The sequence below is a fragment of the Gouania willdenowi genome, chromosome 6, assembly GCF_900634775.1.
Source record: "Gouania willdenowi chromosome 6, fGouWil2.1, whole genome shotgun sequence".
Taxonomy (NCBI): Eukaryota; Metazoa; Chordata; class Actinopteri; order Blenniiformes; family Gobiesocidae; genus Gouania; species Gouania willdenowi.
In genome coordinates, this window is record NC_041049.1 from 33712746 (window position 1) to 33739936 (window position 27191).

General features: G+C 38.7%; 1 protein-coding gene across 2 annotated transcripts in view; it reads left to right on the top strand.

Moving 5' to 3' along the window:
- The first annotated feature begins 1401 nt into the window (after positions 1-1401).
- The window catches only part of mov10l1 (Mov10 like RNA helicase 1), a 73299-nt gene continuing 47509 nt past the window's right edge, over positions 1402-27191 (top strand). For both annotated transcript variants that reach the window (XM_028448238.1, XM_028448239.1), the window contains exons 1-8: positions 1402-1902; positions 1974-2167; positions 12098-12257; positions 13124-13236; positions 18429-18616; positions 19243-19383; positions 25114-25392; positions 25471-25668. In XM_028448238.1, the coding sequence (XP_028304039.1) occupies positions 1815-1902; positions 1974-2167; positions 12098-12257; positions 13124-13236; positions 18429-18616; positions 19243-19383; positions 25114-25392; positions 25471-25668 (1361 nt within the window). In that variant the 5' untranslated portion in view covers positions 1402-1814. The remainder of the gene's footprint in view (positions 1903-1973; positions 2168-12097; positions 12258-13123; positions 13237-18428; positions 18617-19242; positions 19384-25113; positions 25393-25470; positions 25669-27191) is intronic.

Genomic DNA, 27191 nt, shown 5'->3' on the forward strand with positions numbered 1-27191 from the left:
GTTGAATAATGTAGGCCACTAGGGGGCGCTGCAAATATGGGATATTTATATCTCTTAAACGGCAAGACCGATTTTTACCAAATTTGGTGGGTATAATCTTGGGTCCCTCCTGAGGCCATATCTCAAAGTTATTCACAAACGGTCAAAGTGGGCATGGCTTATTACATCATAACATATAAATAAACAAACATTTATTTCAGCTGAATTATTATGTTAAGGTCTGCAAAATTTACAGGGTAGATAAAGAAGCCCACACAGACCACCCATACCAAAAATTGCGCCACGAGGTGGCGCTATAATTGCAAACGCATTTTGGTCTTTAACTTTCACAATTTAATTCACATCTTCTAAAACTTCATATCCACGTGTTCCCAACATAGAGTCACATCTTCTGACATAGCCCACGCCCACTCCCACAGCATGTTGCTCTTTGTAAATCATGACATATCAAAAACCTACTTTTTCAAATTACTCCTTGGGGTTTTGTCTAATCAGCGTGAAACTTGGCACGTAGAGTCTTCAGTTGGACTTGATCTAAAGTTGATGAAAGAAATTTGTTGGCTCAAAATATGCTTGAATAATTACTGAGTTAAGTTTTCTAGCTAGCTATAAAAATGCAGTTTGTTGCATATCCCTTTCATGACTGCTTGCAGTTCTAGTTACTATTGTTATTATTATCATCAATATATTATAATAAGTCACGGTATTGGTGAATTGAAACGTTATTAATACATAAATAAATCAAAACCAAAACAATGGATGTTACGTAAAGCATGCAGATTATTAAGTTGATTTCATTGTAAACCTGTCCATTTTTTATGGTAAATATTACATACACAAATGTAAATTCAACAAATCTTTTTCCCTCTGTGTAAGCTTTCTGTGTGAATTTAAAGAATATATCAAGACTTTGTCCCTTATTCATACAAAAAAAGCATAAAAACTGTGAAAATATACATCAATATTTTTGAGGTGGAATGATGACTGATTTACCCCTTTTATTTATTTATTTATTTTATTTTTCTTTCAATTCTGTATGTATGATTCTTGTGTGCTTGTCCTTTTTCTGTATCTTTGTATAGTGTACACTTCTGACTTGTATATTTGTATTTGTCAAAAAATAAATAAATAAATTAAAAAAAGAGAGAGAGAAAAAAGAAGTTTTTTTCTCTACTGCGTATGACTGAGAGTGATATTTTAAATTATTGTTGATTAAATGTTTTTTTTTTTTTTTTTACTGCCGATAATGTTCTTATTCATCTTGAAACTGTAAAATTTTAATTCATGCAAAGCACAATGAATTGCCTTATCTATGAAATGTGCTATACAAATAAAATTGCCTTGCCTAATATCAATGATATCATTTAATAATAATAATAATATTAATAAATAATAATAATAATAATAATAATAATAATAATAATAATAATAATAATAATAATAATAAAACACCCCAACCAATTAAAAAACCCAACCTCATTGTTCATAAAAAGTTGGAGATGTAAACTAATTTTCAGCTTAGTCCAATAAATAAATAGTCCGTAATAAAAATAAAAGCCAAGATTTTTGGGAAATGCAAAGAAAAAGTTTTAGTTTTATCTACATTTGTAAAATTTACAAATAAAATTAAAAATGTTAGTATTCTTCTTTGGTTACATACATTGATTTCTAATGACTGTTTATGCAGTAAAAAATATTATTATTTAAAAAAATTACTTTTAGTGTATTTGGCGCCGTGATGGTGATTGTTTCCGGTGGTTCTACTCACGCGGTTCCGGTCCGATAAGCACTGTTCGGTCCTGAGTTCTGCAGATATGTTGACTGCTCTTCGCTTTGTGCTGTCCAAATTGGTTTCCCCATTGTGGAGTTCTGTGGAGGAAAATGGAGAAGGTTCTATCTCAGGTAAGACACGCTGCACTTACCTGGTGTTTCTGTAAATTAAGGCTCATTATCTGGTGGTTTTTGTGCATCAGGCGCATGTGTGCAGGCCGTCCGTCACCTAAGCGGCAGCGTGGTGACCCGGCTGTACCTGGACTACGGCCTCATCGATAACTCGGTGTATTTCACCAGTGCGGAGGTGCTGGGAGGAGTGGTTCTCAAACAAGGAGACCTGGTGAATTGCATCGCTGTTAGAGGTGCTGACGGAGATGGATGGAACGCTGTGAAGGTGAGGAACAGTGTTCCCAAGTTCTGCATGAAAATGTTTAACCAACCAATTATTTCATACCACACACAATGCCTGAACTCGACTTGCCACAATAATTCGTGTACCTTTCCGTCTTTGGTTATTTCGTTTCAAAAGCAAATTGAGAATCATTTTTTTTTTTTCATTTTTTTTAAAAAAAATTATTTAATTAATTTAGAACCAGAAAAAAACAAAAAAAAAAACAAACAACCGCAATAACCCACAAAAAAGCATTATTTTTCTGTTTTAAAATTAAAACTGGTTCTGTTTGTGTGGTATTTGATAGTTACGGCGGAAACTAGGACGAGAGCTACATGTTTTAATCTCACCACACAGAGGGACTTTTTCCTCTGCTGCGTTTGGTAAAAATTATCTTGTACCATATTTTCCACCTCACAATGATGGTAGAGGTGTAATTTGTGTGTCGATGACGTTTCGTTGAATAGTTATTGATGCTGGAAGTCCGAATCTGTGAATATCTGCCAACTTTACCGAGCAGTGTTGTGGTCCAAATAGTATCCAAATGAACTGGTGACTGGGCGGACTTTTGCTTCCGGTCCGGACATAAAAAGAAACAATGCATAAGTCACGTTAACGGTGAATTTAAACGTTTTTAATACATAGATAAGTCAAAACCAAAACAATGGATGTTACGTAAAACATGCAGATGATATGTGGAACCAGAGGTGGTGTAATTAATCTACTGATGCTTTTTTCCAAGGAAGTCCTGGCCAACATGGCAGCATCAAAGTTAATTAACTTACCTAATGAACAAAACAAACATAAAACTGTAAAATATCCAATAATTAAAACAACCATGAAATACTTTTAAATTTACAACAAACCAAAAGACAAACATAAAAAAGAAAGACAGTGCCAATTTTACATCATCTAGACCCAGCGGTTTCCAACCTTTTTCGAATCGTGACCCCATTTTGACATCAAGGATTTCTGGTAACCCTAACACCCAATTTCCACTGCATGCAGTTGATAGGTTTCCACTTTAGTCTGTGTTAATTTCCACCGGGTCTGCTGCGATGCGTCTGCTCCTTCCCAGATGCGGTAGTCCGGTGCCCTCCGCCAGATATATGCAGGGCTTCTATTTTTGGCGGACACCGGAGCACGACGCATCAATCAGCACAGAGCAAATTAAGCTAAACAGGAAATTAAGCATGTACTCCGCAAAAAAATATTGGGTTACTTTTCAAAATAAAACGCTTCAGATTATATTTCAAGTAAATACATCACCAAAACGTCATAATGTGTAAAAACAAATTCACATCCACTATATTGATTCCTCTCATACTGCAACTACACTGTAAACTGCAGCTACTTTGATTTAGTTCATGTTTTAATGGTGCAGTTTTATCTCGCTAAAAAATGTGGCTGACAAAACCAGAGTCCAACCTTTTTGTTCTCCTTCGTTAGGAACACTGACCTGTTTATTTGTTTATTGTTGCGTTTCTAACACATACATTTAACCGCGTTCTCGCGCGATTATATAAGTATCGTGGGAACTCCTCTGTCTCGTGACGTCACAGTCGTTCAACCGGAGCGCACCGCGGCACACTCAAAACGCAACCGGTGTGAATTACCGGACGGCGGACAGCGGTGAAATACCGGATCGGTGCCGAGACGTATCCAGTGGAAACCCCGGGTAAAGATGTTTATTTCTTTCTAGAATTAGCTTTGTATGGTGTTTGTTATACTGTATTACAGATATAGAGTAGCCAGGTTTAGTTACAAGTTGAGCCAGCTCAAAATTGTATTTATTTTTTTTTTTTTTACTGGATTTTAAATGAAATTAGAAGAATTCCATTTATATTTGACAAAATGAAAGCATAGAATACAGATTGTGTTTTAATAAAAATAAATAATAATAATTGAAATGTCCGTAATCTTTTTATTTGTATTAATTACTAGACATTTCAGGCAACCCCACATGGGGTCCCAACCTCAAGGTTGAAAAACAATGACCTAGTAGCATTCAGAAAAACCACTTGTGTGTTTTGTTCTCAGATTAGTAACTTTTACTTTAATAGCTTTGAACTGTCAACTTGGATATGAAAAGTTTTAGATAGATTAAAATTTCTTTCTGAAGGACTATTTTATAGAGGTGGGAGAAAAAATCGATTCTTAGATGCATCGAGATTCGGAGGTGGACGATTCTGAATCGATTCTTTAATTTCCAGTAATCGAAAATCTAAATTTTAGTTTAAAAGTCTGAACAAAAAGGCAGCGGAACTGTGGCGTGCAGCGCATTTCCAGAGGGACACTTTAAAGAGAGCACCACAACAAGGAAGCATGGATGTGCGGGAGTTAAGACCAGCCCCGTGCAGTTTAAAATCTGATATTTCTTTAAAATGTTCAACCAACCAATTATGTCATACCACGCACAATGCCTAAACTCGATTTGCCACAATAATTCGTGTACCTTTTGGTCTTTGGTCATTTTGTTTCAAAAGCAAATTGAAAAATTGAAAAAAACAGTTTTTTTGCTTTGTTTTATTAATTTAAAACCAGAAACAGCAAAACGGAATAACTCACAAACAAGCAGCGTTTTGTCTGTTTTAATTTTAAAACAGAAAAACGCTGCTTGTTTGTGGGTTATGGACAAGAGCCACGCTGTATGTAACCTTTGTTACACTAAAATTAAGTCCTTTGGGAACACAACAAACATGAGAAGCCATATAGCACGTTTTCACCGGGAGGAGGAGGCAAAGTCGGCTGCTGCTGTGGCGAAATGTTCTTAGCAGAGGTGCTATCGAACAAGTCACAACAAAGCTTCCACCCTCTTCAGAAAAGGTAAAGTGGATTAACAAGTCGATTGCTAAGGATTTAGTGGGTAGGATAGCAGTGATGTGATGCGTGGGCATCTTATAACCGTGCACTTTATCTCTAATGACTGGAAGCTAATGTCTCACATCATTTTTTTTTTTTAAATTGAAGTTTAGTTACAAGGAAGGCTGCTACTACCTTTGTTACAAAAACTTGTAAATTTTCAGTTCACATACTTCTTCCGTGTGTGTGTGTGTGCGTGCGTGCGTGCGTGCGTGCGTGCGTGCGTGCGTGCGTGTGTGTGTGTGTGTGCGCGCCGCGAATATCTCCCCAACGTGGTGCCCGTTCGACCTGAAACTTTGTCGACGGCTTCCAAATACCCAGAGTTTGTGCATCTGTTATTTTGGAGTAATTTGGTAATTTCCAAATGTTTATTTTAATTTTATTTCACTTCTGGACGGCAGCTTTTGACCTCAGATTGTGAAGGGGTGCGATCTATATTTATTTCACTACACAGCTCCTCACCCGAGCAAGAGTCACGTGTGCAGTCAGAGCCAATCGCTGCGCACACAGCAAAGCAGACGCGAACTGTAAACAGACGAGTGAGAGAGAGGAAGATAGTTTAGACTGGAGAGGGGAGAGGAGCGTCTGAGCAGCCGCGCTCACTCTGATATACTAGCAAAGCTCTTAAGTCTCACTTCACAGACACGTTTCACATTGTTTAAACCAGGGGTCACCAACCTTTTTGAAACCAAGAGCTACTTCTTGGGTACTGATTAAGGTGAAGGGCTACCAGTTTGATACACACTTAAATACATTTTCAAAAGAGTGGGGGGGGGGGTAGTTTGCTTTTTAAAGAGAAAATGAAATAATTCAATTTCACAGTGTTCTTTTATTTGAAAAACACATATAAAGTAAAGAGAGAATTACACAGTACCCGTGCAAATGGTAAATGGTGGTAGTAGTAGAATAAATAAAATAAATTACATAAAATTAAACAAAAAAGGCATACATTGCATAAATTATCCATCAATCTATGCAATGTATGCTTGAAATAAAAATAATCAACAAAAGGAAAATTAAACATAGCCTATACAACAACGGCTATAACCATAACAGAAACACTTCCCTACACATGGTTGGATTTGATTTTCTCCCACTGACATTGTCCGGGCGGACCATCCTTCACTGAGCGTCGTTTCCGGCCGGACAATAATAACGATTACACCTCTTCTTATGCGGTGTAATCGTTATTATTATTACAACAATATTATTATTACAATAATATAATTACACCGCATAAGAAGAGGAAGAAGAGTCTTCTTCCTCTTCTTACCCGTTCAATACTCCATCTTGAAAACTGCGGATTCTCAGGGGTGACGTGCATGGAAGCTAAGCACTGACCACTCGGTTCAAAGGTAAACAATGATTTTTGTTTTTCAAAAAAGACAGCCGAATAGTAGATAATACTTTAATTTACTTACTCACTCATGTAGTTTGGAGCTTTACGTTTTGTTTTGCGCAGTTTGGTTGTTTTTCTGATTGACGCTACAATCACTATGGAGTTTGGTTATCAGCATCTCTAACATTTCACCGAACACGCACGCACGGTATTTATTTATTTATAATAAAAAGATACTAAATGAGTAAAATAAAACACAAAAAATGCACAAGACGACAACTGAAAGATAAAAAAAAATACACATGACTCCAAAAAACATACATTACAAAAAATACAACAAAAATATGAAAATGACTCAAATACAGAAAACTAAATATTTATACAAAAAAAATACACAAAAGACAACAGAAATGCAAAAATCTACACTAAAAAAGATACAAAATGATTCCAGAATCACACTACTTAAGGCAAAAAATACACAAATGACATAAAACAAAAACTAAACAATATTACACAGAAAGTACACAAAATGACAACAGAAATGCACAAAAATATACAAAAACACTCCAAAAACACACAATGATTCCATAAACATACATTACAGAAAAATACATCAAACAAAAAATATAAAAACGAGTATAAAAAAAACAACAAACACATTTATCATGCGCATGTCCCATAAAATTAAACCAGGGAAATCGCACACACTATTTTACTTTGCGCCCGCAAATAAACCCATTTATAACATTAGAGTACAGAGTATGTACAACTCTATGTACATCCAACCTTCAAATATATTGTCATTTGGCTATAATTGACAACTGTACTTATGCTCCCACATGAACGCATACTCAGACGGGCACTGTGCTATCTATCTTTGAAGCAAGGTGTGCGCGTGTGGCTCAGACAAAGCTGAGACTTTCAACATGTCTGTGCAAAGGTGCACATCATTGGATTTGTTTGGACTGCAATGATACCATTAAAAAATTATTTCATAAAATTGTCCACCTGGAGCCGACAATTTTATGACATTTTAGAACTGATGACATCATCACTGTGGATTGAGCCTTTGTCACGCGGCTCAGTTGGCTGGGTTAGAGGCAGCCTGTGGGCACACCAGAGCCAATCACTCTGTGGGCAGCGGGGCAGAGGGTCGACAGTGTCAGCCGGGGGCAGCCTGTCCTGGGTGGAGGCGCCGTAGCAGCCCGGGGTGCCATCCGCATGTGTGTGTGCATGTTTTATTCAGAAGTAAATGCATTAGGAATTAAGTGTTCATAAGGTCAGTTTAAAGAGGATTTAACTTTATTCTGAATTAAAGGAGACATATCATGCTTTTAAATCCTTCACTTTTACATATAAATCATACAGTTGTGGTCTATATAAAGCGGAACTGCAATGCTGAGGTCTGAATTCCTCATTATTATAGCTCCACAGACCCCTTTTCTACCCCTATATTTGATAAAATTTTAGTCAGGTTTTCATTCTCATCACGGCACTGAAACTGCTCTGATCAAAGTGATCAATGACATAAGGTTGAACACTGATTCCGGAAAAGTATCTGTTCCATTCTATTGGATCTTAGTGCTGCATTTGACACTGTAGATCATACAATTTTGTTGCACAGATTGCAAACATGGGTTGGACTAAATGGAAAAGTAAGGCAATGGTCCTACTTGGAGGAGCAAAGTTATTTTGTAAGCATTGGAAACTTTGAATCTGACAGATTACCAATGTTCTGTGGGGTTCCTCAGGGCTCTGTTCTTGGACCTCTTTTGTTTAGCCTATATATGCTTCCTTTAGGACAAATTTTACAGAACTGTAAAGTTGATTATCAGAGCTATGCAGATGACACACAACTATATCTATCACTGAACCCGGATGACTATGGTCCCATTGAGGTGTTGTGACTGCTTAGAAAAAGTAAACTGCTGGACGAGTGAAAACTTCAACTAAACATGACAAGATGGAGGTGATTGTCTTTGGTAACAAGGAAAAGAGGACAGCTGTCAGCAATTATCTTGAATCTCGATTTTTAAAAGCTAAAAACCAAGTCAAAAACCTTGGTATTCTCATTGACTCAGATCTTACATTCAGCAGTCAGATCAAATCTATCACAAAAACAGCTTCTACCACCTAAAGAACATCTCCAGAGTGAAAGGTTTAATGACTCAGAAAGATCAGGAGAAACTGGTCCATGCTTTTATCTCCAGCAGACTGGACTATTGTAATGGTCTTCTGACAGGAATCCCCCAAAAGAGCATCAAACAGCTACAGTTGGTTCAGAACGCTGCAGCTCGGGTCTTAACCAGAACAAAGAGGTCAGAGCAAGTCTTTACACTGGCTCCCAGTCATCCTCAGAATAGACTTTAAAGTTCTGCTGCTGGTGTATAAATCTGTGAATGGGTTTGGTACAGAATACATCAGGGAGATGTTAGTCAGGTATGAGCCCAGCAGGTCTCTCAGATCTATGGACACAGGTCAGATAGTTGAGCCTAGAGCTCACAGTAAACATGGTGATGCTGCTTTTAGTTGTTATGCTGCAAAGAAGTGGAACAAACTGCCAGCAGAGCTGAAGTCAGCATCACGTGAACATTTTTAAATCAAAGTTAAAGGCACTTTTTTTCTCTACTGCATATGATTGAGAGAGAGATTTTTGGTCATGTTGTTGATGTAATGTGTTTGTTGATGATTTTGCTGATGATTTTAATTGATTTTACTGATGATTTTAAATGTTCTTATTGATTTTAAACAATTGAATGTTTTATCATGTAACGCACATTGAGTTGCCTTGTGTATGAAATGCGCTATACAAATAAATTTGCCTTGCCATTTTCTGATGTGCTTCTGAGAGCAACTCTTTTGGTGCGGTCTCTTTAAATGCAAATGAGACACTTCATACCCCGCCCCCTCGCCAGGTTGCAGAGGTGACACTCGGTTCAACTCCACCCTGTTCGGCCATTTTTGTAGTTTGAGGGAAGAGGTACGATTGTCTAGCGATGCAGAAAATGTTTATTCACACGTTATTTACAAAATGTCAACAACAGAAGACTTGTCCATCCAGCCTTACATGCTCGAGCCAAAGTCGGACCCGGCGGAGCGAGATGAAAATGATGATGAACCTGCAGAACCCTAACAAGTGAGCTAACACAAGCACCAAGCTAACGCTAGCGCCAAGCTCACGTCACAAAATGCATTTTAATGCAGTCTTTTCGTAGACAAAAACGGCAAAATGAATTGACTAATGAAAACTTTAGACTTAAATTAAGTCACGTAGGCCATATCATCAAGGATCTAAAATGAGCACACAGCGCTAACATATGAAGACGGTGCAACTGCTAATGCTAACAAAACAATGACAGGGACGTCTTATCACTTTTTAGCGTTATTTACAGCTTACCGAAGTGCTCTGTTCGTCGTCTCTAAAGAGAGAAGGAATTGCCGCCTCAATCAGACAATGTCTTTCGGCAAATCCTTCTTTATACTAACGGAGGTTGCAGAAGCAGTCATCCTTGAAGTGCTTCGCGCACACAAAAATGACCTTACCCACAGATGTGGGTACATTTCTGTGAAAAATAAAACTCAACCAGGCACTTCGAAAAGGTTCTGATGCTGGGAGACGGTGTAATGAAGCGTGTGGGTTACTACATCCAGTAATCGAACATTATGACTTATCCTCTCGTAACTTCGGCATCCTTGAGCTTGGACTACAAAATATAAGCGAGAAATAAAAATGGCGGATTGCTTGAAGTGTTGGGCCTGGAGTCGATGTCCTAATTTGGCAGTTCTGCTGCAAATACTGTGACGTTTTTGTTCAAAAAACGTAATAGAGAATCGAACATTCGAAACTGATTGAAAAATATGACCAAAACAGAATATAAAGATATCAACGGAGCACCTGAAGAGACTAATTTTGAACTTTTCTGTACTTCTAATCACTCTAAATATACAACAAAATGCATTTAAGGGCTAAAAAAGTGGATTTAGCATGATATGTCCCCTTTAAAGAAGAAATAAAGCTCCCATGTAACCATCCATACTTAACGTCCCACCTTTCTATAGCAAGACATAGTTCCTACGGGCACTGCACTAGTTAGTGTAATAAAGGATAATGAACTAACTACAATTACATATATATATTTTTATACAGTGCGTGGACACAGTGAATACAACAGATATTTTGTGAATAAAACATGCATCAAAATACATTAATAATCGATTTAGAATCGAATCGAAGCCCCTTGAATCGTAGTCGAATCAAATCGTGAGGTGCCTAAAGATTCCCACCCCTACTAATATACATGCATGAATGTAAATTAGTGATCTGTCACTGTTTTCAAAAATGTAGTGTTTTTTGAAAACCTCTTAAAAAAATTCCCCACACTTTTCGGCTCTCAAGCTAGTTCTACCACAGACAGTTCTTCGCGATCTACTGTGTTTGGGGGTTATAATTGAAATATTTAAACTATAATTTATACATTTAGAAATGTATAATAAATTATATTATAATTATTAAGTAATTATTTTGTATAATAAAATATCATAATATTGAAACCGTAACCCTTAAAAACTGAGTTAGATTGAAATATATTTTGAAAATACAAATAGTTTGTAAAGTATACAGAGTTAAAATATAGCATTTCCATTTCATCATGGCAAAACCAAAACTCTGAAAGTGTTATGTCAGCAGTTTGTTTACAGCAGCATCTCAGATCATCACAGTTCAAATCCACAGCGTCGGGGGGGGCCCTATGCTCAACAGAGCTGGCAAGAACTCTGCGTTTTGATCTGTTCTGAATGTGTGTTTGCTTATGGTTTGAATGACTGTTGAGGTTGATAATAATAATATTAATTATGCATCGTTTTTATATTGTGCTTTTTTGGACACTCAAAGTCGCTTTACAGAATGAAGGGATTATTCTTTCATTCTAGACGTAGTGGTGGTAAGCTACTGTTGTAGCCACAGCTGCCCTGGGGCAGAGTGATGGAAGCGAGGCTGCCAAAGTGCACCATCGGCCCCTCCAACCACCACCAGCACTCACTCACACACTACATTCATACTATTAGAATTAGGGTTTGGGTGCACGCTGCAACCGCAGTGAGAGTTTGGAGTCAATTCTTTTATCTAGAGACAAAACGGCAATAACAGTTACCAGAGGTTCTATCAATCTCAACTGCAGATTCCACATTGCAGGACTTAATTTGGTCAGTTTGTCGTTATATACAAAAGTGCTAAGTCGTGGAATCCATTACAATCTGAACTCAAGACCATATCAGAGTTTAAAACGTTCACCTCTTGGCTGAAAGAAAACCAAAATTGTACCCATTTGTAAATAGCTGTGTGTGCATGTATATGTGTATGTGAGTGTTTTATAATCTTTGTATTGTGGGTGGATATGTTTCATTGTTTTGACTGTGTATTTCACTGTAGTGTAGAAAGGCCCAACCAGGGATAGGAGTTATGAATTAGCACTAGCTATACACTCAATCTGTACTACATCAGCTGCAAACTTATTTTGTAACTAAGTTGAATTGCGTTGTTCCTGTTAAATAAATAAACAAAAGTTCTAAATTTCAGCAGCTCTTCTTAACCAGACCTACATGCAAAAATACATCAAGTAGCTCTCTTGTGATTTGAAATAATTACCAGTTGAGCAGGTGTACCCAATAAAGTGGCCATACATCGTAACTTTGAGTTTAGCACTTTGCTTTGGTAACGTTAACCTCTCCTCCAGGTAGAAAAGAGTTCTCATACCTGGGAGGACGGAGGACAGAGTTCCCTTGAGGATGACTACACGCAGCTGAGGCCTCTTGTTGGCATGGTTACGTCTTTTGATGGTGATGGCGGCTATGTAAACCAGACCACGTACTTTCCACGGTCTAGTCTTTGGGAAGGTAATTCCTCTTTTGCTGTCATCCTTCACATTGATCTGCTCTGTACGGTGACTGGGAAGTGTCAGGTGAATGCATTTACAGAAACGAACACGAATGCAAACAGGTCACAACACGAATGCAAACCGGCCACAACGGAAGTGTTTCCGACAGACCGGTATTACAGTCGGACAGTCGGGCGGGTATTATGATATGATAGCCTGATATGAAAAATATAAGAGTATCCTAATCAACTTTCACTTTCATACGCGTTTCGATGTCTTCTTCTTGTTCTTAACTGTTCTGGTGGGTTAAAAACATCCGCCAGAAACGTGTCCGTCTGTAATACCGGTCCGTCGGAAACACTTCCGTTGCGGAAACCCGGTGGCCGGGAAGTGTCAGGTGAATGCATTTAAAGAAATGAACACAAATGCAAAAAGGTCACAACACGAATCCAAAATGGCTACAACGGAAGTGTTTCCGACGGACCGGTATTTCTGGCGGATGTTTTTAACCCACCAGAACAGTTAAGAACAAGAAGAGGACATCGCAACGCGTATGAAAGTAAGTGAAAGTTGATTAGGATACTCTTATTTTTTTCACATCAGGCTATCATATCATAATACCCGTCCGACTGTCCGACTGTAATACCGGTCCGTCGGAAACACTTCCGTTGTGGCCGGTTTGCATTCGTGTTGTGACCTGTTTGCATTCGTGTTGTGACTTGTTGCATTCGTGTTGTGACTTGTTGCATTCGTGTTGTGACCTGTTTGCATTCGTGTTGTGACCTGTTTGCATTTGTCTTCATTTCTGTAAATGCATTCACCTGACACTTCCCAGCCACCGTAGCTCTGAGTCTCCAGCCTGCTCTCTCACTGTGTGTCGTACAGGTTATGTGCCAATGAAAGGAGATTCGGTCCACGCTAAATTCTTCATTAATCCAACCCGGTGGACCTCTCAAGCCATTTCTGTGGCTCCTTTACGCTACTGCCGCAAGAACCAGGTAACTCAAATCTATTTGACTTAACCAAATCTTGATTGTTTGGTCCTATTGACGCTGAAATACCAATTCATACATGGGACTTTGGATGAGACGAGTAATTTTATATTTACAAGTAGGAGTGTGACAATATCTCGATACGGCGATATATCGCAATATTTTTCCGCACGATCAATTGTCGATATGCTCCCGCTAAGTATCGAATTTTTTATTTTTTTCCTCCAAAACCTATTCTGTTTTTTCACTAAAATGTGCAGGTCGTTCTTCATAGAAATTTTGTCACTGTTTGTTGAAGGAACCAATATATTGTTTACTGGAATATTGCACTATGCTGGTGTCACTGGTAAGAAAGACCCTATTTTTTGTTTACAGAAGGCACTATTGGAGACATTGTTTACATTGGTATGACACTTATTTATAGAAATGTTGCACTAAAATGGTGTCACTGTTCATAGGACACTTTTTCAATTTATTGTCTTTCAGAGACGTAAAATAAAAATTTAATTTTTTCAATTAATCTTTTTTTTTTCTTATGTCATAGATTATTGTAGATTGATTTATGACCAATATATCGATAATCGCAATATTGCCATATCGTGCGATAATCGTTATTGTGAGCTTTGTATTGCGTATCGTATCGTGAGGTACCCAGAGGTTTCCACCCTTATTTAAAAGCAGAAAAACATTTCACAGAACCACATTACATCAAGGGACCTATACCTAAATATTTTGTTGTACAAAGACCTTCAAGTCCAACCTGTGTTTTTTTCACAGCAGCAGATAATTCCAGTCCTATTTGAAGAATCAGCTCTGGGTCAAGGGTATGATGTTAAATGAGCCAATTCAGTGCCAGCCATTTTCAAATTTTCTACCCCCCTCAGTGCCAGCCGTTTTTGAGCATTTTGACTGATTTTAAAGACCCACAGAATATTTTCTACTATGACTATCTGAAATCTGACACCAGATTCTTAAATATTGAAGCCTCTACTGTCATGAAAAAAATTTGTTTCTGGCTCATTCCGTTCTTTTATAATCAGCCGTTGAATAGAGCAACGTCTGCACACATGGAACTTCCTCTTCCTCCCGGACATGCAGAGTGTCACTGCTTGTCCTGTTTTTTATGGTTTTATCTCACCATCGTCACATTATCCATGAGTACCACACATGCTCTGGTCGAGTGTGCGCTGCTGGGAACGTCAACTCTGTACGTAGGGCCATTTTCTGTCTCATGAACTCCTTTCCTCTCTTCCTCTGAGCTTTGCTGAGCATGGATGATGTCTCATCCAAAGGTGTGCTGCTACCTCCTACATGTCACCTATTATTTTGCTATTTGGCTCACAGGCTGGGGGTATTTTGTACCCCCTCCTCCCGACACGCAGTGATGACCCGTTTGGTATGGTTAGTTGATGGTTTTATCTCACCATCTCAACAATATCAATAATCCACTCAGGTCCACACGTGTTCTGTGTTTGTATGTGGTGCTGTGAGCTGCTGGATAGGTCACAATATCACTCTGTAGCGCCATAATCTGCCTTTTTCCTGCTTCTTCCTGCTTTGCTGGGTAGCATCAGTGGCTAATCTCTCATCTAAAGGTGCACTGCTGCCATCTTCAGGGCACAGTTGGTCACTACAACACCCCACAGCTAAGATATTGATGAGGGACCTCCGCCAGGGTGTTTTCTAGTAATCCCCATGAAAAAACGCAAATGAGATATCTTGTCAATGGCACTGAGCGTTTGGATTTGAAATGACGAGTTATCTCGTCAATGGCACTGAGTGAGTTAAAGGAGAGGTATGATGAAAAAATCACTTTATAATGGTTTTGCTACAGTGATATATAGTACATCCCTTTAGCCTCATTCAGAGGGCCAAAGTTGAACAAGTTCTGTTTCCTCCCTCCCTTGTTATTCCACATTTTGTAAAAAGTCAGCTCCAAACAGGCCAGTTGGATTTAGCCCGGCAGGTGACGTCACCTACCGGAAAGCCCTCCTGACAATCCTCTCTCCTCCTAACATAGACATGATGCACGCCTCCTAGAATGTAAGCTCCTCTCTCTCCAACTATCTAACAGCTAAAAAAAAACACTGCAGTATAATATAGAATATATATTATACTTATTTGCAATATATGTAAATGCAAACTGCACTACTGGACGCCCAAACTTAAAAAGTCTTAAATATATATTTTTAAATAAAAGGCCTTAAAAAGTAATATATTGTCTTAAATTCAGATCAGGTAGGTCATAAATGTGCTTTAGTCACGTCACCACGATAATTTCTGGTGAGCATGGAGTGAGCGCTCTTCTCATCCCATTCCATCTCGCCGTCTGTGGCTCATACACAGCACAGCCAAAGGGTTTTTTCTCTGGCAAGTCATACCATTTACTAGTCAGGCTCATGTTAGTACTATAGACAGTCTGAAGAATTATGGTAATCAGAGCTCAATCCCCACAGAAACTATGGTCACCCCCACCCCCCAAACAGTGCATGGACACAGCGATGCTGCTTTCTTGTGTTAGCAGCTGCCTGTTTGAGGTTCAGTGCAGATGTCTGACTCTCCTTTGTTAAACTTCATCAGTTCTGAGCATTGTGAATGGTCAAGGAGGATTTAATGCGCATTTGATACATTGACATCACTTTATAGCACCGCTGAAAGAAAGTAGTGGTGTTCGCAGCTGTCCTCTGTCCTCGATCTGCTTTATGAAGCAGAGGACAGGGAGAGAATTGAGAGAAGCTTTAGTCATCTACTGTTAAATCAATCTTTTTTCTATACAAGAACATGGATTATCCTTATATTTGACACGTGTATTATATCAATACAACCAATGTCTCATGTGCACACTGTGCACCTGTGTTTGACGTGCGATTGTTTCCCTGTGCGCTGATCTGATGTTGACATTAACAGTTTGTTAATAAAAGCAGGCTTACCACTGAAACAAGTATAGTAAATATGTCATTTGTATGACAAAAAAAAGGTCTAACTGGCTGTTTTGGGTCACGGTCTGATATAAGTACCTGATGTCTGTCGGGTACCTGTCGGTTTCATTTTTGCTTTGTCAGGTTCTGGTCAAAGTTTCTTTCCACCTGCTCATTCATTTTCCGGCTCCACTGCGCAATAACTTTGAGACAAACATTTGAGACATTTAGGAAAAGGATGTGAGTTATGATGAGATTCAATCTGGCTGGGGATGTTGATGACTGTTTTTGTTTTATTTTATTTTATTTTTCGGTGCAGCTCTAATAATAATTATGATGCTATCTAACACTGTAGGTGTCATCAGTATGAGTTTTCAGGTCCTCTTTGCTGTGTCATAACCCATATATAACCCAAAAAGCAGACCGGAAATGTGTTAAAAGCAACAATTAAATACCAAATTCAATGTTAAGATGGACATAAGGTAAAATATTTTGTGGACACTATTTAGAGTGTGTTCTTGCATTTAGCATCAACATGACTTGGTGCGTTGCCCTTTAAAAGCTTAATTTCTTAGAAAGAAACTTCTAGCATGTGGCTGAGCGAGTGAAACAGTGAACAGAACAGTGAAACAGAACTAATGACTAGAGCATGCAATGCGCTAAATCACCAACAGGAGGTGTAGTAGAACCAGCTCAAAGAGCTGAACATAAGGATATTTCCTAACTGATCCAGAATCAGTATATTGTTCCAGATTATCCACAAAATGTAATCACTTTTTCTTCATCCCATTTCAGATAAATACTGAAAATGTCGTCAATCTGTCCCTTTGTTTTTTAGTTAGAATTTTTACAGATCAATAAATGAATAAATAAAATACCGTTGCAAAAAAACCCCACCTTGGTGGAGGTAAATATAGAAATGACAGTGGATGGGCTATTAGACAGTTGGACGGATACAGAAGTCAATGATGAAGTCTGTATCTACAGCTTGTGATGAAGAGCAAACACTATACTAAATCATGTTTCTTTAAGCACATTTCTGGGCCAACCAACTAAAGAACCTTCTATAGACCCATTCCATGTGACTTATGCATACTAAATTAGGTGCATGTGCATGCAGGCTTGGTGCAAAACAACCGGAGAACTGCATTGTACTAGCATCGGCACGAGATTGAAACACTTTTGATTTTGTATAAAAACACAATTTCATTGCGTTGCGTTGCTGATTGCACAAATAGGAGTACCAACAATCCAGGACTTAAATTTTACAACATACCGGCTGGTGGGCACCCTTTTCAGAAGAATAGACGAGACTTATGGTTGCATGCTATCAAATAGAGGCTGACAGCTGACTTATCTCTCACACACAGAGAGAGAGAGAGCGCTGAAACATTCCGGATAAAGTAAAAATCAGCCTGGTTTATGATAGAAATAAACAGCATAAAGTTGCCAAATAACCATGTCACCTTTGTTCAGAAGCAATCGTGTCAACGTAATTGCTGCTGAGGCAATGGTGCACGGGAGCAGACAGCGTTATTGGATCCAGTAAAAAGTGACCATAAAATGCTGTAAATGGACTGATATCCAGACGTGGGACAGTGAGGAGGAGACTTAATGTAGAGATGGAAACTCATTTGTTGAAACTGATCAGAATACACGAAAATACACGGAAACCTTCGGTAACAGGAGTACAGCAGCCCGCCTACCTGCCCGTTCATAACAAGTAGTTATAACCATCTAGTGACTTAATGCTTTTAAGTTTTCTTTTGTATCTACACTGGGTTTTTCTATCAGATATGTATAAGTGTTTGGCCATTGAACATTGGGCAAGGAGCGTACATCGGATGACCACTAGTTTTTGGGAATGTAGCATGGGTCCTGCAATCATTCACCTGTACTTAAAGTGAGTTTCCCTAAATAAGCGGCCTCATCCTCAGGTGACAAGCTTTCTACGTACTTCAAACTATTTTTGAGCCTTAACAGCGGTTCATTAATTGCCATTTTAAAATTTTTCAAGTATCACATATGTAAACAACATGGTTTCTGCACCGAGTATGTGCGTGCACGTTAGTCATGTGTCTCATGTTTGTCCACATTGAAATGGGTCTATTGAGTATAGCTCTGATTATGTGTGTGTGTGTGTGTGTGTGTGTGTGTGTGAACGCAGCTACGATATTAATTGGATGCTTTTCTGCTGGTGGTACCTGCATGTTTGTCTGATTGATGGATGAAAAGGTAAAAGAAATGCTGACTCGTTTTCTCTGAATATTTTTTTTTTAGGTTGTCGTGACCAGCCTATTTGGTAACAGCGGGGTTGTGAATGACAGTGTTTTCTTTAGCCTGGACTCCCTGCTGCTGCCCGCCAATTACCAGCCTGTGATTGGGCACCTGGTGAACTTGGTGATGGTGGAAAGCAGCCAATCCCTGTACAGCTGGCGAGCGCTCTGCATGTCACCCTGCCAAACAAGGTGAGCTTTTCTCTCCACAGTGGTCGTTACAACACAAACCTGTCTTATATCCAAATCAAAAGACCCCGGATCAACAAAGTTTTGTTGAGGCAGTGTGTTGAGAACAAGAAGAGAGATGTCCAAAACCAGGGCTAAGAGAACAAGCATAATTAAAACCGCAAGCCCATCGTAGGAGCCGAAAGTCGCGTATCCCAATGTTGGGGATCTGGGTTCGGTCTGATCGAATTTGGTGCAAATATGAGACTGTTTGAACTTTGTATATGAGAGTTATAGCATTTTTTTATTATGGTGTGTTAAATGGCGCCAGTCGAGAATACAAGACATGATGGGTAATTTTCAGTCTTGTTTAGCGATGGACAGTCATCATGTGTATCAAATATGAGGCAGTTTGAACTTTGTATATTAGTTATATGCATTTTTCTATTATGGCGTGTGCGCCATCTGAGAACGCAAAGCATGATGGGTAATTTTCACATTGTTTTTTTGTTTAGGGCTGATCAGTCGTGTATCAAATATGAGACTGTGTGAACTTTGTATATGAGAGTTATATGCATTTTTCTGTCATGGAAAAAGGTTTTTGATCTGGTGAAGTGTGTAGAAGCCTTTAATCTGTCCCTCCTTTGCAGTGTGAATGTTTCTGCTGCACCTCTCCTGGACAGTGAGCTCAACAGCGTTTTGGAAAACAAAGGAGGGTTGGAAGTTACTGACTATGGACAGTTTGGAGACGTGATGATTGGGAAGAGGCATGAGCTGGTGATGTGGATACAGTGAGTAAAACTAATTTAACTCTAAATAATATTGTTTACTAAGACAGCATAACTGCTGACTTGTAACTTCAGGGGTCACGCTAGCCGAATATTGGTGCCAAAAAAATCAGATGGTTATCTTTCATTTTGACTGATTGAAATTCACACCGCTGACCAATTGGTGGCGAGTAAGCATATTAATTATCCATGCTGCACGATGTACTCCAACTAAAGTGAGTGATGCGGGATCAGGAAAACCCCTTTTCAGAGTGTTTTGTTGACTTATAATATTCAAAAGGTCTAGTTATTGGACCTATATAGAGACCAAAAAACGTCAAACCAAAAGCAGATAAATATCCACACATGGGCCGATTGGATGTTGTAATTATTTTCTTGCTTTGTTTTGTGGCCCAAACACAACAGAGCAAAACCGAACCTGACAGAAATTCAGATATTTATAACCATCATATTTACATTTTTAGTTTTAGCCCGCTTTTATTAGCAAACAACTGTTAATATCAGCAGAAAAGATGAGTGCCCGTAGAAACAAGGAAATGTCAAACACAAACAAGTGTGCGGTGAGCACAAGAGACCCAGTGGATCTATTCACATAACCCATGTATCAAAGCTTAGGATAATCCATGTTCTCGTGCAGAAAAAGGATTGTATAAACGATGGATGGCATCAAGGCAGCCCTCCTCTGTTCAATGTTCCTGCCTGCAGCGCTGAAGCTGCGCTCACTGCTACTGCTGCTGCTAATAGAAACAACAAGTATGCTGCGTTAGAGTTGTCACGATACAAAAATGAGTAACAATGATACTATACCAGACAAAGTATCACGGTTCCGGGTATTATCGCAATATTGCAGCCTTTTTTAATTATTATCATTTTTATGAACTGCGATTAATTTGTACAAGTTATAAACATAAATACTTAATAATAATAATTAGAGTAGTAATTAATAATTAATTACTTATAATGTTGTTTGGTGCATGATAAACATAATACTGGTGAAGTAGGAATTAGACTGAAACAAATGTTCATTAAAACATTTGCTTCAAAGTAAAAATTGAAAAACAAAAAAAACTATGCTTTCATTTCAGAGTGGAATGACACAAACTGAATAATTTTCAGTAAAAAACAGGAATGTGTGGTGTTCTAAAACTTTTGACCGGTAGTGTATTTGTGTTTTTAACAGCTATTTTTGAAAAACAAAATTTGCTTGGTGGACTTCTAAAAAGATGCGTACACGTACGTGCGTGTGTGTAGTTTGACTCTGTTTCTGTCGTACAAGAAGCAGCTCTTTGCTGCTGGCTCTCCTGAACCACCAGCCGCCGCCTCTCTCCTCATTTTGTCTTTTAAAATAACCGGTGATGGATCGCTTCATTTTGAAATAGCGAAATGCTTGTTTTTCTTTGGTGTGGAATCGAGTATGCGCTGCATATGTATGCTCTCCGCTCGGCACGTTCTTCCCCGCCCCCTGTACCAGGTCCATTAAGCGTGCCCCACATGCATTCTGTTACTACACGTGCCCGGACGCCTCAAGGCGGCAAAGATTAAGTAATTTGTACCGACAGAGCCGCGCTGACCTCGCGGATGCGTCAAGCGAAACAGCCGCTTCCTCCTTTTGGATTTTCAAAATAAGTTCACCTTTGGCACTCGCACAGATGAGAACACATTCAATTTTCACTCGCACACACAAAATAGTTGCAGTCTTGAGCCCTCTGTTTGATGCATTGTCAGTGGTGACAGCTGACATTTTGTTTTTGTCCATATTCCAGTCTTCCATCACGTCATCCAGGGCTTCCAGCATCATTCCACCTAATCCTTGCACATTAGGCTTGGGCGGTAAATACCGTATACCGCAGTGTCATGAAATAGCAATGGTGTCAGTTTCAATACCATTAAAAAAAAAAAATGCAATGCAGTTATATAGGAGATAAAGATTAAATATCAAATATAAGTAATTTAATGCCTAAACATGATTCTATGTCCAGCAACAGCTGTGAGTGCTGGCTACACTTAAGATCTACGTGCAGATTTTCAATGATGTTTAAGTCTTGAGACTGTGAAGGCCATTTCAAAACCTTCATCTTGCATTTCTTGAGGTAGTCCATGGTGGATTTTGAGTTATGTTTAGGATCATTATCCTGGTCTCCACTATCTGACCTGTGTCCATAGATCTGAGAGACCTGCTGGGTTCATACCTGATTAACATGTCACTGATGTATTCTGGATCAAACCCATTCACAGATTTATACACCAGCAGCAGAACTTTAAAGTCTATTCTGAGGCTGACTGGGAGCCAGTGTAAAGACTTTAAAACTGGACTAATGTGTTCTGACCTCTTTGTTCTGGTTAAGACCCGAGCTGCAGCGTTCTGAACCAGCTGTAGCTGTTTGATGCTCTTTTGGGGGATTCCTGTCAGAAGACCATTACAATAGTCCAGTCTGCTGGAGATAAAAGCATGGACCAGTTTCTCCTGATCTTTCTGAGTCATTAAACCTTTCACTCTGGAGATGTTCTTTAGGTGGTAGAAGGCTGTTTTTGTGATCGATTTGATCTGCTGAATGTCAGATCTGAGTCAATCAGAACACCAAGGTTTTTGACTTGGTCTTTAGCTTTTAAAGATCGAGACTCAAGATAATTGCTGACAGCTGTCCTCTTTTCCTTGTTACCAAAGACAATCACCTCCATCTTGTCATGATTTAGTTAAAAGAAGTTTTCATTCATCCAGCAGTTTACTTTTTCTAAGCAGTCACACAACACCTCAATGGGACCATAGTCATCTGGGTTCAGTGATAGATATAGTTGTGTCATCTGCGTAGCTCTGATAATCAACCTTACAGTTCTGTAAAATTTGTCCTAAAGGAAGCATATATAGGCTAAGGTGGTTGAAGCTGTTCAAGGTTTTTGTTATTTTGCTGGTTTGTTCTGATGTTTGACCTTATTGATTGTATTTTTTCATTGAAATATACAGAAAATTCATTGCATTTTCCAGCTGATAATTCAGTAATTCAGGGGCTATCTGCTGTCAGTTGTATTCAGTGCATACAACTGACAGCAGTTCAGCAAACTCATCCATGAATTCTCCAGAATATTTTGGGGGTCTATAAACAAGTAAAAACAGAACTCTTGAATCACCCTTCAGTAAGAATGACATATATTCAAAGGATATAAAATCACCAAATGTTAATTCTTTGCACTGAAATATTGATTTAAAGATGGCAGCAACTTCACCACCTTTCCTGCAAGTACGACACTTATTGAAATAAAGTCTTGTGGTGCACTTTCATTGAGAATAGTATTACTGATACCATCATTCAACCACGTTTCATTAAGAAATAAAAAGTCCAAGTGATGTGTCAAAATAATATCATTAATTAGTAGTGACTTGTTAACACGAGATCTAACATTAAGAAGAGCTAATTTTAAAGACTTTACTGGAGACACTCGTGGAATTTTTGGATGACATGTTATAGGAGCCAAATTTTTATCTCTATAAAGCTTTTTGCTTTTCTTTAATTTCACAATTTTACCGGTGTTACCTGTCACCACAGGAATTAAAGAAGCTGCATTAACTCCATAAGGCCCTGACTTTTTCTGGTTGTTCCGAAAAATAGAGCTATTGCAGTCCGGACCCAGGACACATCAGACCTGTGTTGCTCTAAGATGAACACAGCTGGCCTGAGGAGAAGAGCGATTCTGAGCCTGGTATCGTCAAGGAGGGATGGGTGGTGCAGATTGGTTCTTTAGAGGAGATAAGATGGGACCATGGTGGGATAAAGGGTGGGGTGTTAGTCTTGTGCCAGCCAGAACCAGCTCGTTTATCTGGGCAGTTAAATCCAAGAAGGCAGGGGTAGGAGAGAAGCTGGATGAGGTGGAAGTAGGTGAATTTTGGGGTGGCGATTTTGATTTCTTGCTGGAAGCTCATCGACTCCATTTTATTTCCTTGTTGTTTTGTTCTCCGATGATTGTAGAAGCCATCCTCTTTTCAGCTTCATTCTTTTCACAGATGCTGAGAGATTTGCCTCCAGAATTTGCTGGTATTTAATGAATCCATTTTCCCTCCACCTGAGCAATGTTTCCTGTCCCACTGGCTGCAACACAACCCCAAAGCATGATGGATTCACCCTCATATTTAACAGTTGGCAAGGTGTTCTTTTCATGAAATGATGCTCCTTTTTTTCTCCAAACAAACATTTTCTTATTGTGGCCAAAGTGTTCTATTTTAACTTCATCAGTCCACAGCACTTGTTTCCAAAAGTCATCAGGCTTCTGTAGAAGTTCTGTTGCATATTTTGACGTATTTTATGAGGCGGATGCAGGTAAGGCTTTCTTCTGCAGACTTTTCCATGAAGGTCTTATTTGTGCAAGTATCGCCGCACAGTGGAAGGGTGCGCCACGACTCGTGAGTCTGCTAAATCTTCTGCAGGTCTTTCAAAGTCAAATGTTTGAGTGTTTGCACAAGGCTTGTGGAGTCGCCGTATTTATGAAACCCTGAAATTGGCACCAGCTGACGCTCCATAATGACAATTGTTGACATGCTTCAGGACTAATGAGCTGGTAAAGGTCTTTGCTTGTAAAAAGAATCTGACACTTTCTGAAATTCTCAGGGTGCAGACTTTTGCACATGCCAAAATTATATTTTTTATTTTTTTAATTTTGTTCAATTTGTAAAATAAAATGTAACTATGCATTAATGTTTCCTGATATTGTCTTTTTCCCATATACCAGGGAAACTATAAATATGAATATTATTTTTTTAATACATAAAATATGCTGTGTTTAAATGGGTCCCCTGACTTTCGCACAAAACTGTAGTTGTTAATAAAAGCAGGCTTACCAGTAAAACAAACGTATATACAGTAGTCCCTCATTTATATAGATACCTAATGTCTGTCGGACCTGTATGTTTCAGTTTTCCTCTGTAAACGGTTTGTGTTCAAATTCAAATTTGCACCACAAAAAGCCAAAACAAAATATTTCTCATTTTCTTTCTCCTTGTCCTCCTCTCCACTTGCTCATTCATTCCCCGGGTTAAGGTTAGTGTTATCGACCCAGTAGAATGTAATGAAGGTCAAGCATGTGAATAAGTTTCAGATTTCTCAACTGTGCTGATTTGGTAGCATGTCCTTCATTAAATGATAGGCCACTACATCCGTCTCTATCGTTTAGAGGTTTTGTCATATGGCACTGCTGCTGAGTACTTCTTGATGGTGGTCTGTTGCCACTGTACTCCTACTTATGAGAGTTGCTAAAATAAAATTATCTTATTGCCTGACTTGATAGGATCGACAACCTTGCATAATTTGTGCTTTTTTACTCATTTTTTCCTTTAACTCCATGCGTTTTTTTTTGTCAGCAGTTATGAGGCACGATGGCGAAACACAAAACTGCTACTGTTGATGGTCGTTCCTCTGCCGACATCCCCCAGAATGGATTTTTTTCTAACGGAGTTCAGTGAAATTATTGAACATTCAATCAGACAAATTTTGATTGAAATTGATCACCGGTTTATTGCAATAGATATTGTCCATGTTTTATTGCCCAACCTTATTTCAAACTCTGTTTAGTGTAATTAATGTTTTTATTCTTGATTTAAATTTTGTTTAATGTTTTCTCTTGCATGTTAAATCATCTAAAGCACATTGTTAATGAAATGCGTTATACAAATACATTTGCCTGGCCTTACCTTGTTTTAGTAAAACAAGGTAAGATGAGCGGGCTGACTTCTCTCTGTTCAAACAGAAACAAAGGCTCAGAGACACACCGGCTGACACGATGTGACTTTGCCGGTTGGGACTTAGAGGAACAGTTTACCATCATTCCTGCCAATTTATCAATGCTACTTGGCATGGAACAAACATCTTCACAAGAAAAAAACTCACAGCCTTCAGAGAAAAATGACACAAAGCATGATGATATGCTGACGGCAGCAACCACCTGCTCTGGAGTAAGAAGAGAGGACAGAGAAGTGGATGTTTTACCAGGAGAGAGACTATCTTTGGTGATATCCTGCCAGCCAAAGTCAGTTGGATTAAACTGAGAAGCTTTGTACTGCTGTTGCTTTAACACGAGTGTGATGATGTGTCTTTTTGTCTGCAGGAGTCTGGGAAGCTGTACCGAGCTGCTGCTGCTGCACTTTTCATCCTTTATTATAGGGAGACGCCTGGATGTCACGGTAAGCTGCGAGGACGAGAACCTGCTGCTGCCGTCTGCGCCTTACGAAATGCGTGAAACACTTCCCGCACTCTCAGTGGAGTCACAAGTGGTCAAAGTGTCTGCACCCAGGGATCCTCCCAGGTACCACAAACCACCTGTTCAAAGACCAGTTATACTCAGTTTAATACCAAATAACCACCAATTTTTTTGGTACATCTGTTTATTAGTTTTTAAATGGCCAGTCAGCATTTCATAAAGCAGAAGCTCAAGACAGAGCATTGGTTGTTGCCATGATTTGAAAAATGTAAAAATTCTCAAATGTATTTAATTACAAGTTACTACAGTTTGAACTGCATTATACAGAATAGGGCTGGTATTTGAATTTCCCGATTTGATTCACAAGGAATCATAGTATCTATTTTAATTATAAATACTGTGTGTGTGGCTACCTCCATCTCCTCCTTCCGTGGGTTATCTCTCACACGCGCGTTAGCCGCGCACATGCACATAATTCGTCACAGGTTGTTGAGAGATAAAAAAGAGACCCGGGAATCACCAAAGTTGCAACTCTCTCTCTAAACGGTTCTGTGTGCGTTCAACATGTACATCCCGGCACTATTGCGCATCGTGTGCTCGGGTGCGCATTGTAGCTGCTAACATCTTAACACAGAATAATCTATGAAGAAACATAGTGTATCCGTGTTGTGGACCCATCCGCTCACAAAAAGGTTACATTCCTCTGTCTGAAGAAGCTGATAGTTTGTGATATGGTCAGCTATTGGCCGTCAGCACAGCCACTGCCCACAGTGATGGAAAGGGAGGAGGAAGTGAAGTCCGTGGCCGTGATTTAAAGGAAGTTTGTAGGGATGTTGAATAAAAACTGAGTATTTTTTCTTGTTTTTCTATATTAAAGTTGAGTAATAGGAAGTTCTAGCTTTGCGAAGAGCATTTTTATAAGCTAACATCTCTTTCTTCAGCAATATGAACTTTTCCCATGTTTGAAGAGAGCCACCTTCTTTCCAATTTTTGCGATGCCTGTTTTAAAAGATGCAATTCAGAATTATACCAGGGAGTGACCTTTATATGACATATCGTCGTCTTTTTAAGCGGATCAACAGCATCCAGAGCTGTGTGCAGTGACAACATTGCACTGTTGACCAGATCATCAATTTTCTCTGTCGTAGGATATTGATAACTACTATCTGTTGAGATATCATACACTGTAAACCCTAATTTATTTTAAAAATATTGCTATTCCTCAAATTAAAATTTGGGAGTAAATCACTCAAAATTTTCAATATTTTTCAACTCATATAATGTAAGAAATAAACTCAAAATGTTCAATAATTTTAACTCGTGGGACATGCACTTAAAATTAATTCTAAACTGAAATACTGATGTCGGCAATTATAATCAGCTAATAATGTTAGAAAACATGAAAGTGACACCACAGTGACAATTTAACAATTTTTTTTATTCAACACAATGTTTTTTTTTTTAAAAGGCACAAATCAAAGCAGCTCAGTCAAAACAAACTGCTTGTCATAAATACAGAGGGTAGATTGAGTATTTTGGGTCTCCATCTCACATTCATCTCATTCAGTAAACATTATGATAATAACTCAGAAAGGATTCACGATAAAGTTCAATAAGATTCTAAGTAT